At 39.7% G+C, this 14,405-nt stretch overlaps 1 protein-coding gene across 4 annotated transcripts in view; it reads right to left on the bottom strand.

The window, feature by feature from the left end:
- Nucleotides 1-14,405, bottom strand: part of KLHL18 (kelch like family member 18) — a 153,360-nt gene that overhangs the window by 105,129 nt on the left and 33,826 nt on the right. For 2 of the 4 annotated variants that reach the window (XM_082347383.1, XM_082347382.1), the window contains exon 2: nucleotides 12,315-12,708. The exons of 1 other annotated variant lie outside the window; for it this stretch is intronic. In XM_082347383.1, coding sequence (XP_082203509.1) covers nucleotides 12,315-12,386 — 72 coding nt within the window. In that variant the 5' untranslated portion in view covers nucleotides 12,387-12,708. Of the gene's footprint in view, nucleotides 1-7,955; nucleotides 7,979-12,314; nucleotides 12,709-14,405 lie in introns of those variants that run through there. One more of the 4 variants, XM_082347386.1, reaches the window with a different exon arrangement.

A 14,405-nucleotide genomic window follows, 5' to 3' on the forward strand; every position in this document is an offset into this window, starting at 1 on the left:
CTCCCCAAAATAGATTTTGGATTTGAAAAGGCAGCATTCAGACTGGCATTATCTTTCTCCAATTAATCCTGACTGATGGCTTTTTAAGACCAACCCAAAAGTTTACAGTAAAAGTAGCTGCTAAAAATATAGTGCCATCCTGGGCAGTGTTACTGGAGGTCAAGTGTCTGGGGTTAGGGAAGTAGCAGCCCCACTGCACACCACATCTGCCAGGCTGCACTTGGGACTTCATGTCAGGGACTGGAGGCAGTGTTATAAGTGAACAGACTCCCCTGGGGAGGGTGACCAGCATCATGAGTGGCTCTGAAAATTCTGTCAAGCAAGGAATAATCATGGAAACCAGGGATATTCAATTTGAGAAGAGAAATCCAAATAGGACATATTCATATTCATATTCTGTCATTTCAGGAGACAAAAACGGAATGAGAATTTTCCAACCCAGAAATGGATTGTCTTGGTACAAACTGGGCTCCCAGTTCCTGGAGGATACAAGCAGTGTCTAGGCAGACCCAATCAAAGCCCTCAAACCAGGAAGAAAGATCTTGAAGGCCTCGAGTTTTCTTCTAAATCTAGATTCTGTGATTCTATAAAAGCAGTTGTGGAAAAGTTACTTAACATATCAGTTGAAAATTACATCATATACAGAGATATTCACACACATATATGAATAAAAAAGACTAAAATGTCAAAAGTGGTTATTTCTGGATGAAACTGGAAGTGATTTTTCCCCTTAAATTTTAAAATATTTTTAAATTTTTCTGTTAAATATAATTTGCTTTTCTTAACAAAAATAACATTTAATTTAGAAAGATATTTTTATATGAGCAGATGAAAGACATTTTTACCAGCTCAGCTTTCCAACAATAAAGGGAGAGGCACCCTATTTGCAGAAATGTATCAGCAATGGCTGGAAGAAAAAAGAGGGAGTATTGCAGGCAGGGAAGGGGCTTACCTCAAAGGTCAGCCATGATTGTGTGATTTGATAACTAAATGGCTTTTAAGAAACAAGTGGGATTTTCCTATTATACACCCCTTGAAGGAGATTCTGCTCTGTCCAGAAAAGCTGTAAAAAGCATTAGGATGCTAGAGTTGAGTGTGTGTGGAGTGGACAAGTATTGTTCTTTTATTATTATTATTATTTATTTATTTTGGCTGCACCGGGTCTTAGTTGAGGCACGCGGGATCTTCGTTGTGGCATGAGGGATCGTTTACTTGCAGCATGTGGACTTCTTAGTTGTGGCATGCATGCAGGATCTAGTTCCATTACCAGGGATTGAACCCAGGCCCTCTGCATTGGGAGCGTGGAGTCTCACCCACTGGACCACCAGGGTAGTCCCAAGTGGACAAGTATTGTTCTTAAATTTGGGAATGATGGCAAGGGCAGAGATGGCAAGGGTGGAAGAAACTGTCTTTGCTATAGCGCTGTGTCTAGCCTTCTCCTGCAGAAGGTGAGAGGGGCTGAAGGAGGAACTGGAAGGCTCCCAGAGATGCTGAGAGCATAGAGAATGTGGTCACATATGTGGCCAGGTACATGAAAAAGGAACACAGGGTCTGAGAACCCCGTGCCAAGTCCACATGCTACCACTCAGAGTCTGTGACCTTAGGTGCCACTTCTCTGAGGCTCAATCTCTGCATTTGTAAAATGGAGGCAGCAGCTGTTACTGCCCTCCCTACTACATGGATGCTAAAAGGACGAGGCAAGTTAATGTCTATGAAGACTTTGCAATTCATAAATGCCCATTATTTATTCCTGTTCACGATTATAACTTTTTTGAAAAATTCTCCTTTAACAACAGATAAATGGACATTCTTCTTCAGTGCTGCAGAATCAACTGGCTCATGTTTTCTGGAGGACAGTTAGGTAGTCTATCTCCAGAGCCTTAAAAATGTATATCGGTACATACTTTTTACATTAGTACAAACTTTTTGGATAAAAATTTGGTGATACCTTTAACAATTTTAATTGTGTATAACAGAGGTGTACCATAAACACATTTTGTTCAAATACAAATTTTAATTAGAATTATTTTAAAATTATTTCAAAATTATTATATAGTAATTATTATTTTTATAAATAATTATAATTATTTTATTTTAGTAGCCAAATTTTTTAAGTTTTACATTTTAATCCTTATGGGCACCATAATTTCCAAGTAACACGGGCTGCTCGATTGTTACGTGTACTTCTGTGATACTAAACAGTCATTCATTTTCAGTATAGTCAGCAAAGGTGAGTGGAGGAACCAGATTTATTTCCGTAGGTTCTGCAGTAAAGTGTTCAGCTGACAGTGATGTTGTCATCAAGTTATTAAAGTTTCCTTCCTCTCTAGCAGTGAGCTGACTGGGTAAAGATTTATCTCCTCTTCAATTCCTGGATTTGAGGCTAAGTTGGTGATACAATTTCACTGAAGCAAACACACAAACTGAAGAGTTTTGCTTTACTTGAAGAAAACACTTACTAAATAGTAGATGTAACATTGTTACTTTCACTTACATATTTTTATTTCTAGTAAATAGATTCCTTTGACTTTGGACCTAGAACTGTTGCTGTGGAGCAAGGTGACTTGTGTTTAAGGAAACAAAACTGTTTATGAATATCCATGTGATACTCAGCTTCCACTGCATACACACCAACTTCAGTATCTTCCCTGGAGTGAGAATATAGGAGAATCTTTAGAGTAGGGTTCATGGAAAGTATACTAGCACTCTCAAGGTTATCTCTATTGGGAAAAGACTCTCCAAAAGACCCCCTGAAGACCTGTTAAAGTTAAGTTAAATTTAATAAACTTACAGCATTAAAGAGAATGCCAAATTGACAAAGTCATAAAAACTTCTCAGAAGGGGAAAGTCAGGGAAGGATGTTTACAGGGCTTTAGGGCCCAAACTGGGTAGTTTAAAGGAGGGTCTTGCAAAGCAGGAAACTGATCGAGATTAGGCAGAATTTATAACAATAATTTTGGATTGGTACGCACAGTGAGGCAACAGTCTTTAAGCAAGTGTCAATGAGTAAAATGCTAGTTTTGATAAGTAAGCTCTTTTTGTTAGTTCATAGTCTTCTAGGAGCAAGTATTTGTTGGAACAAATAGCTAAGTTATTTTTGCTTGTTCTCAGTGTATAATGACAGGAAAGTATGCATGGACCCAGTACTTTTTTTAATCCAGAGAGAGGAAATTAAATTGGTTTCAGTTCTCTTTATCAGGTTCCTGCAAACTATTTTTATCGTAAGCAACAATTGGTTGTTAGTAAGTCCTACTGTGTTGGTATTATTATTGAAAAATAGTGATAAGTCTTGTTATCGTTGTACTTAAACACCTAATGGCTGCCATTTCAACCTGTATATGTATGACAAGACAGTTCCCAAATCTCTGACAGGTCAGGTAATGTCTTTGCCTGAAGAAAAATGATGAAAGCAGCCCGTTCTCTGCCTTTGACCAACACATCCTGCTGCACTAAAGGGACTGTCTGAAGAAACATCTGAAAGGTATAGACAAAGCACTGTATGCCTCTGATTCCAAAACCACTCACAAGCTTTACCATGTGTGTTCCATTGTCAAGGACACTCATGAAACATTTTCTTCATTGATTTTCCATCCTATAAATACTTACTTAACCAGATTAGCTCTCTTAGACCAGAAATCTCTTGATCACGGTATTAGTTTTCTGTTGCTGCTGTAACAAATTACCACGAATTTAGTAGCTTGAAACAATACAAATTTATTATTTTATAGTTTGAAGTCTGATGTTGGGCTAAAATCAAGGTGACAAAAGGGAAGAATCCATTTCCTTGCCTTTTCCAGTTTCTAGAAGCTGTCTACATTCCTTGGCTCATGGCCCCTTTCCTCCATCTACAAAGTCATCTCTCTGACTGTTCTTCCATAGTCTTGTCTCCCTCTGACACTTCTTTTCAGCTTCCTTCTTTCACTTTTAAGGACCTTCGTAATTATCTTGTACCCATCCGGATAATCCAGAATAATCTATTTTAAAATCAGCTGATTAGTAAACGTGATTCTGTCTGCACCTTTGATCCCCCTTTGCCATGTAACCTAACATATTCACTGTTTCAGGTATTAGAAATGGACATCTTTGCGGGAGGGGCATTATTCTACCTACCAGAGTCAATAAGCAAAGCAGGAGCTTGGTCGACTAGATGGACTTGTTGATGTCCAGGGCTACCATGTGATCGCTGATGACGAGGTCAGGAAAGTCAGAAGTGATCACGAGATAGGCATTTTGCTATTTGGCTAAAACCAAATGCAAATATCAAATTTTGGTAGAATACCAAGGCTGAGACTGAACTTCAGTATGTTCCTAACACATTTTGACCCAGAAATCCACTTCTAGAAATTTATCCTAAAGAATTACTCACACAAGTGTGCAAAGTTATACAAACAAGAATATTTACTGCCACACAATTTATAAGAGAGAAAAACTGTAAGCAACTTAAATGTCTGTCCACTGGGGAATGGCTTACAAAATATACCTTTATTCTGGAATACTCTGCAACTTAAAATGAGGTAAACTTATAGACTAGGAGGATGTTCATGATCTACTCTAGTTTTTATAAAAGAGCAAGCTGTGGAACAATATGCATAGTATGATACCATTTTACCTTTTATAAATGTGTGTCTGTGCATGTGCGCACATATGTGTGTGGACATGCAGAGAAAAAAGGCTGGAAGTGTATACACCTATTAGCAATATAAACTCCTGTGTTGTTTGAATTTTTACAGTGAGCATGCACCACTTTAGTTTATCCCTTGACCCAGAAATTCTAATTCTAGGAAATTTACTAATGAAAACATCATGGTGATGAACAGAGATTTCTCTGCAAGGATATACACCACTGTTTATATAAGAGTGAACAATTGTTAGCACCCAAAATGAAGAGGGAATTGATTAAATGAGTTGTACATTTATACCATGGAAGTGTATACAGCCATTAAAAATAAAGATAATTTACAAAACAGAAATAGACTCACAAACATAGAAAACAAACTTACGGTTACCAAAGGGGAAAGGCAGGGGAGGGATAAATTTGGAGTTTGGGATTAAAATATACACACCACTATATGTAAAATAGATAAAAAACAAGGACTGTATAGCACAGGGAACTATACTCAATATCTTGTAATAACCTATAATGAAAAAGAATCTAAAAAAGAATATATATATATACATATATATATCTGAATCACTTTGCTGTACACCTGAAACTAACACATTGTAAATCAATTATATTTCAAGAAAAATTAAAATAAATAAGATCTCACACACACACACACACACACACACACACACACACAAAGACTGACAAATATACTACTAAATAAAAGTATTATAAAACATTATGTATAACGTGTACCATTTCATTCAAACGTACACACAAATAAAAATATTATTATGCAAATATCATCAGTAGCTATCTATGTAGGGTGGAATGATGGGTGATTTTTACTTTCTTAAGATTTTTTGGAAGAGAGGAAGAAGTCAGAGATGGGGCTCTAGTTCCACACTTCTCTCAGGATTGAACTTCCAAGGACAGTATGTGTATTAAGGACCCACAGTTTCGGGGTGGGATGAGAAATACCAGAATAGACAGCTTGTCCTGGATTCCCTGGAGCAGTCATTTAGAGAGCCCGTGCAGCACTCAGTAATCACAGATGGCCCACCAACATGCCCCCGTCTACTCGGTGCCACTGCCAACATGGTGCTACATCCAACATGGCACTGCTGCCAATGTGGCACTCTATCCAACATGGAATTCCTCTAACATGTTGCCACCACCAACATAGTGCTGCATCCAAAGGGCCCTACCACACAGTGGTACTCTGTTCAACATGGTGCTACATTCAACATGACATCAGAACCAACAAAGCAACTGAGCTGTAGAGTAACTGTGGCTGAGGAAGACTCCCAGGCAGTGGAGCTTGAGGTCAGCTTCACTGGCCAGCACATCCCAGTGAGGTGCCAGAGCAGAGGCAGAATCCAAGTGGATAAATAGGTTAATGAGCAAGGACCAACCACTCCCCCTATTCAAGCTTCCTTACCCAGGATCCCAGGAAGGAGGGAAAGAGGAAAGAGGAGAACCCTTGAGAGGGGGGCAAATGCTGAAACACAGAGGCAGAGGTTTACACACATTTGATATGTGGTTGTTGAGTTTATACACACTACATTTCCCTTTGCCTTGGCCAGTTTTCTTGCTTTGAGAGGGGATGTCAAAATATTCAAGCTTATCAATAGCAACAGGTCCTTGGACCTTTATTCTGCAGATTTGTTCATTACCCCATAAGCCTATTACTTTGGCCTTTCTTGAATTTACCCCCTGGAGAGATGTTTTAGGGTCTCTTTGGCAGCCTTTTGCCAAATAGGTTTTTCTATAACCAACTCTCCCTTTTATAACTTAAGCTCGTTGCCCTTTGAAAGTCCTTTTACTTACTAATTAATTTGCAAGGAACACTTTTGTTTACTCATTAACAGTGATCACTGCTCTCAACATACACTGCATATTTTTATTGTACAACACATATTTTAACCACACTAAGAAAATGATTTAAGGGAAAAAATTCCTCATATATCTCCCACTTAATATGTTAAATTTCTCCAATTCAGCTCTGAACCAACATAACCTGACTCACTGATATCAGTGTTCTAGTTTCTGCATTTAAGATGCTTTGTAAGCTTGGGATTAACATACACACACTACTATATATAAAATAGATAACCAAAAAGGACTTACTGTATAGCATGGGGAACTATACTCAATATTCTGTAATAACTTATATGGGAAAAAAATCTGAAAAAGAATGAATATATGTATATGTATAACTGAATCACTATGTGGTACACCTAAAACTAATACAACATTATAAATCTATTATACTCCAATAAATTTTTTTAAAATGCTATTGTACACAACCACATCGTTTGCCTTCAACATTGCCGTTTCTGTTGACTTCATGGTATTTCATTATGTTGATAAATTAGCATCTCTTGAGCCATTTCCCAAGTGTAACAGTTTAGGTAGACTGATCCTTTAAAAAGTGTTCTGGGGTGATCTCAATATAGGAACTTAAACAAAGTCACAAAATGATTACAGATCTCCAAACAAAAAAGTTCTGAAGAGAAAATCTAATTTTGGCTAACTATTAAAAGAATTAAAAGATCTCTCTTGTCAATTTTAATGTCAAGTAAACATGAAAACCAGTGTGTGTGAGCACTAGGCATAAATAATAAAAAGTAATAGTATATAGTTTATTCATGAAAACCTATGAATAAATTAAGAAGAAAAGGTATTATTGTTTTTATTATTAATTACTCATTAAAAGGTCATAGTCCCTCCCTTTTCTGGCCGAGGGATTTACCTCCAATTCTTTCTGGATCTGGTAGAGTGAAGAGGCAATATCACTTCACCAGCTCCACTATGACCAAGATGTGTGGTCTTCAAACCAGGATCTGATTCCCCTGGGACATGAGAAGGCCTTCTTAGGGCTTTGATACATGTTTCCGGTTTTTCATTGCCCATAAATTTTCTAACATTGGTTGGCCCAAGTCTAGGCCTGGATCACCAATAGCCCTCTGTCCCTTTATAAGAAAAAGTCATTACCCTTCTTTACTCTTGGAGAGGGCTTCCTGTCTCTCCCTGTCTTGGGCTCATTTCTGTTAAGAGTAAAGTTAAATTAAGACCAGGGCATTCTGCCCCAAGTTTTGAATTCGGATAAATGACAGAGGCAGTGGGAGTATTGACAATTTTTATTCAATAATTTTGCCTCTTCTATCCCCTGACTATTGCCCAAGAATGCCTAGCTCTTGGAGAGCGGAACAAAGAAGGCAAGAGTATCAGCCATAAAAAAGGATGAAATAATGCCATTTGCAGAAACATGGATGGACCTAGAGATTATCATACTATGTGAAGTAAGTCAGAAAGAGAAAGACAAATATCATATGACATCACTTACATGTGAAATCTAAAATATGATACAGGGACTTCCCTCGCGGTCCAGTGGTTAAGACTCCAAGTTTCCAATGCAGGGGACGCAGGTTCAATCCCTGGTCGGGGAACTAGTATCACACATGCCGCGTGGCTTGGCCAAAAAAAAAAAGATACAAGTGAACTTATTTACAAAACAGAAAGAGACTCACAGACATAGAAAACCAACTTATGGTTACCAAAGGGGAAAGGGGGGTAGTGGAGGGATAAAATGGGAGATTGGGATTGACATATACACACTACTATATATAAAATAATCAACAAGGACCTTCTGCACAGCACAGGGAACTATACGCAATATTTTGTAATAACCTGTAAGGGAAACGAATCTGAAAAGGAATATATATATGTAAAACTGAATCACTGTGTTGTACACCTGAAATTAACACGATTTTGTAAATCAACTATACTTCAATTTAAAAAAAGCACAATAAGAAATTCTGTCCTGAATGCCAAAAATGTCTTTCTATATGTATATAATGTAAGCAGGTCTTTAAATGATCATTCTTGGAAAGAAAAAAAGTACAGACTATTGACAGTGATTCTTTTAAATACACCTGGAACGTTTTCATGGGACTACTAAATCTTTCCAGATTTCTTGGATAAAACTTTTATCTGATTTATTTTAGATTTGTTGTGCATTACTTGATTAGGTAGTTAAAATCATTTTTATCAAATCATATCATGATGGGCTTCCCTGGTGGCGCAGTGGTTAAGAATCTGCCTGCCAATGAAGGGCACACGGGTTTGAGCCCCGTCTGGGAAAATCCCATATGCTGCGGAGCAACTAAGCCCGTGTGCCACAACTACTGAGCCTGTGCTCTGGAACCCGCGAGCCACAACTACTGAGCCCGCGAGCCACAACTACTGAAGCCCGTTCGCCTAGATCCTGTGCTCTGCAACAAGAGAAGCCACCACAATGAGAAGCCCGAGCACCTGGGCGAAAGTAGCTCCGGCTCACCGCAACTAGAGAAAGCCCCGCGCAGCAATGATGACCCAAAACGCAGCCAAAAAAAAAAAAAGGGCTTCCCTGGTGGCGCAGTGGTTAAGAATCCGCCTGCCAATGCAGGGGACACGGGTTTGAGCCCTGGTCTGGGAAGATCCCACATGCCACGGAGCAACTAGGCCCGTGAGCCACAATTACTGAGCCTGCGCGTCTGGAGCCTGTGCTCCGCAACAAGAGAGGCCGCGATAGTGAGAGGCCCGCGCACCGCGATGAAGAGTGGCCCCTGCTTGCCGCAACTAGAGAAAGCCCTCGCACAGAAACGAAGACCCAACACAGCCATTAATAAACAAATAAATAATTTTTTTAAAAAAGGGAAAAAGTCTTTCAGACTCATTAAAAAAAAATCATATCATGAAGTATTTGTTATAATGGTAAACCCTTATTGTTTTAAAAATTGGTTTTGTTCTGGCCGCGTCATGTAGCTTGCGGGATCTTATTTCCCTGACCAGGGACTGAATCCTGGCCACGGCAGTGAAAGCACTGAGTGCTACCACTGGACAGCAAGGGAACTCCCTAAAAATTGTTAAATATCGTCTACCTTCTATTGACCAAAAAAAAATGAAATTACATGCTAGTTTAATTAGTGTTTAGCAGTAAATACTTTTCTCTTTCATTAAATAGGAAAAGATTTCCTATATGGAGTTATTTACTGTTTTTATACTTGATATTTATTTATTTTTTTAAAAAGCTAAACACTAGAATTTGAATCACATCCACATACACATATGTACTCTTTACCCAGGGAAACCATGCATTTATCATACTCCTTGCTTCACAAGTAATGTATAATTTTAGCTACACATTACATTGCATTATTAGAAATTAGTAAGAAACAATATATTGATGTATTATCTTATTTTTAATAAAATAATTATAAAATGGATACTTAATTATATTAGATCTATATCCCTTTATTTATTTATTAATTTATTTATTTTTGGCTGCATTGGGTCTTCGTTGCTGCGTGGGGGCTTTCTCTAGTTGCGGCGAGCGGGGGCTACTCTTCGTTGTGGTGCACAGGCTTCTCATTGCGGTGGCTTCTCCTGTTGTGGAGCACAGGTTCTAGGCACGTGGGCTTCAGTAGTTGTGGCTCACGGGCTCCAGAGCGCAGGCTCAGTAGTTGTGGCACGCGGGCTTAGTTGCTCCGTGGCATGGGGTATCTTCCTAGACCAGGGCTCAAACCCGTGTCCCCTGCATTGGCAGGCAGATTCTTAACCACGGTGCCACCAGGGAAGCCCACTGCGCCACCAGGGAAGCCCAAGAACTATATCACTTTAAACTAGATGGATTTTAATAATCTGATTTATAGATTTATTTATTTCCTAGTGGTTACTGTCATGTTCCTTGAAATAAGTATTAACACATTTATTTGATGTAAAAAATAAACACGTTTTTCTGACAATAGGTAAATCTGATCTGATTTAATGACAGAGAAGATTGGTATTAGCAACTAGATTATATAGCTGACATTTTCCATCTTGTAAATGAACTAAAGTTGCGGTTCCAAGGTTATGAAGAAAATACATTTATAGCATGTGCTGTATTTAGGTGTATAGTTCAGTGGCATTAAGTACATTCACATTGTTGTGCAACCATCACCACTATCCATCTCCAGAACTTTTTCATCATCTCAAACTGAAACTGTGTACCCATTAAACAATAACTTCCCACTCACCTCTCCCCCAGGCCCTGGTAACCACTATTCTACTTAAAAAAAAAAATTATTGAAATATAGTTGATTTACAATGTTGTGTTTAATTTCTGCTGTACAGCAAAGTGACTCAGTTATATATGTATATATATATTTTTTCTTTTTCATACTCTTTTCCACTATGGTTTATCACAGGATATTGAATATAGTTCCCTGTGCTATACAGTAGGACCTTGTTGTTTACCCATCCTATATACAATAGTTTGCATCTACTAATCCCAAACTCCCAGTCCTTCCCTCCCACCCACCTTGGCAACCACAAGTCTGTTCTCTATATCTGTGAGTCTGTTTTTGTTTTGTAGATATGTTCATTTGTGTTGTATTTTAGATTCCATGTATAAGTGATATCATATGTTATTTGTCTTTCTCTTTCTGACTTACTTCGCTTAGTATGATAATCTCTAAGTCCATCCATGTTGCTGCAAATGGCATTATTTCATTCTTTTTAATGACTAATATTCCATTGCGTATATATACCACATCTTCTTTATCTATTTATCTGTCAATGGACATTTAGGTTGTTTCCATGTCTTGGCTATTGTAAAACCACTATTCTACTTTTTGTCTCTATGAATTTGTCTATTAAAGGTACCTCATATAAGTGCAATCATATAATATTTGTCATTTTGTGTCTAATTTCACTTAGCATAATATGTTCAAGGTTCATCCATTTGTAGCATGTATCAGAACTTCATTCCTTTTTAAAGCTGATTAATATCCCAACCATATTTTGTTTATTTATTCATCCATCCATAGATATTTGGGCTGTTTCCACTTTTTGGCTATTGTGAATAATGCTGCTATGAACATTGGTATACAAATATCTGTTTGATTTCCTGCTTTCAATTCTTTTGGGTATGTACCCAGAAGTGAAATTGCTGAATTATTTGGTAATTCTATGTCTAATTTTTTTTTTTTAATTTTTTTATTTATTATTTATTTATTATTTTTATTTTTTTTGGCTGTGTTGGGTCTTCGTTTCTGTGTGAGGGCTTTCTCCAGTTGCGGCGAGTGGGGGCCACTCCTCATCGCGGTGCGCGGGCCTCTCAGTATCGCGGCCTCTCTTGTTGCGGAGCACAGGCTCCAGACGCGCAGGCTCAGTAGTTGTGGCTCACGGGCCCAGTTGCTCCGCGGCATGTGGGATCTTCCCAGACCAGGGCTCGAACCCATGTCCCCTGCATTGGCAGGCAGATTCTCAACCACTGCGCCACCAGGGAAGCCCTATGTCTAATTTTTTGAGGAAGCTAAGTTGTTGGGTTTTTTTCAGTATAGCACATGCTATAAATGTATTTATCATGACTCTGGGTTACAGTTCAGACACAGAGCAGCCAGGTTTTCAGCCTAAGAGCAGGAGAGCTTCCTGAAGGGAAAGAAAGCAGATGCCAGGGCAAAGATAAAGGAACTTTTGCAAGTAGCTGACCTGCAATTCTCTGAGAAAGTAAAGGAAGAAAATGAGTTTACAGTCAGCGTTCAAGGTTAGGAGATGATCCACCACACAATTTTAAAGGAGCACTAGTGCTATGATGAAGCCAAGCATTGAGCATGGTATGGAATTTCAGAAGCTCTATGTTCTGTGATTAAAACCCACAGGCAGCTAGTGAGATAAGTACCTTGGGTCCAGAAGGGGAATTTGGGCGATGCACCACGGCGACCCCTTGTGCTGGCCAATCCACCTGCTTCATACAGTAGGTCCGTGCAGTAAGTGCCAACCTCTGAGTTCTGATGAAAATCCCATAGAATCAAGTTTCAACACACATTATCTCTGTTCCTCCTCTGAATCTGTTCATGCTGATCCTGTCTCCCAGAGACCTGTTAGCTACTGGAGGGGTTGGAACTGTGTCTCATACTGCTTCCATAAGCAGCGTGGTGTGATGCTAACGCTTGGACTTGGGTGACAGGTGGCCATGCAGTTGAGTCCAGGTCTGCCTCTTTCAGTGGATCTTGGGTAAAGGTGTTGGTCTTTCCCAGCATTGATTTGCTTCTCTGTAAAATGGCTTCACTGGGCTGTTGGGAAGATGAAGTAAGATGATGACTATACCCCATTTCTATTAACCAGTTGTAGAGCTTTCTGCATTTCTTTAATTAAAATAATTGAGCTCACTTTTCTTCTTAGAGTTAAGTCCTATACCACGTGACCTCTATTATTTTTGCATCCTATGATGAAGCTGATTGTCTAAGAGCATCTCCTACTGTTAGCCCCAGCCTCCGAAGACCAGTCACCACTGTTTTTTCTTGATGCTGGTGCCTCTCTCACTAGTGCATTTTTTTTTTTTTTTTTTTTTGGCCGCTCTGTGAGACATATGGGATTTTTAGTTCCCTGACCAGGGATAGTACCCACACCCCCTGCATTGGAAGCACAGAGCCTTAACCACTGGACCACCAGGGAAGCCCCTCGCCAGTGCATTCTTTTCTTTTCTTTTAAACTAATTAATTAATTGATTAATTTGGTTGTGCTGGGTCTTAGTTGCGGCAGGTGGGTCCTTAGTTGCAGCTCGCTGGTTCCTTAGTTGTGGCATGTATGTGGGATCTAGTTCCCTGACCAGGCATTGAACCCGGGCCCTCTGCATTGGGAGCACAGAGTCTTAACCACTGAGCCAGCAGGGAAGTCCCTGCTAGTGCATTCTTGACTGCTTTGATAAAAGGAGTGTCCTCTGGGCTCTCCCATGGAACAGAGTTAATGCAGAGAGTGGGTTGAGAGAATAGTCAATGGATTAGACACAAGTGGATTCAGCACAAGAAGGAAGTGAACCCCATGTGATACACGGAGAATAGGCACAAATCCCACAGAAGACAAAGACTCCTGACTAGAGCAGAAAAGTACCTCCTTCTAGGACTTAACTGTGGGCTGAGCTGATCTCAGGGTAGCGTCACCACAATTTTATGTTGTCTTTAAGTGGCTGGCAGAAGTATCCAAGGATCATAACCAGTCTCAGACTAAGACTCCATTGTAAAAATCAGAATTTTTTGGCCGCACTGCACAGCTTGTGGGACCTTATTTCCCCAACCAGGGATTGAACTCTGGTCCACGGCAGTTAAAGCCAGAGTCTTTTTTTTTTGGCTGTGTTGGGTTTTGGTTACTGCGTGCGGGCTTTCTCCTGTTGCAGCGAGCGGGGGCTTCTCTTGTTGTGGAGCATGGACTCCAGGAGCGCAGGCTCAGTAGTTGTGGCGCGCGGGCTTAGTTGCTCCGTGGCATGTGGGATCTTCCCGGACCAGGGATCAAACCTGTGTCCCCTGCATTGGCAGACGGATTCTTAACCACTGCACCACCAGGGAAGTCCCAAGCCCAAGTCTTAACCACTGGACAGCCAGGGAATTCCCCTTGAGCTTATATTTTTTATGAGGTCAATTTATCATCTGTCTTAAGTTCAATACTCAAGGAGGAAAGCAACACATAACTAAATCACAACTGCCACTTGAAGTTGATGAACTGAAAGGAAGCAACTCAGAGAGATCCTGCGATTTCTTTTTACTTGGACCATTCAGCACCTAAACACACAGGCCAGAAGTAAAAGGTCCAGCTCAGAACCTTCTCACACCATATGGTCTCTTCATGCCCAGTAAGCTGTTCCCAGGACCTGTTTCTAGCGCCATAATGCCAGCTGCCCTTGCCTGTTCTAATTCTGCTCCTTGAGCTCCACCTCCTGTGTGATGCTGAATATTTGTCTGACACCACTGCCTGCAGGCTAGACTTCTTTCCCTCT

Source organism: Balaenoptera borealis, assembly GCF_965194805.1.
Source record: "Balaenoptera borealis genome assembly, chromosome: 12".
Classification (NCBI taxonomy): Eukaryota; Metazoa; Chordata; class Mammalia; order Artiodactyla; family Balaenopteridae; genus Balaenoptera; species Balaenoptera borealis.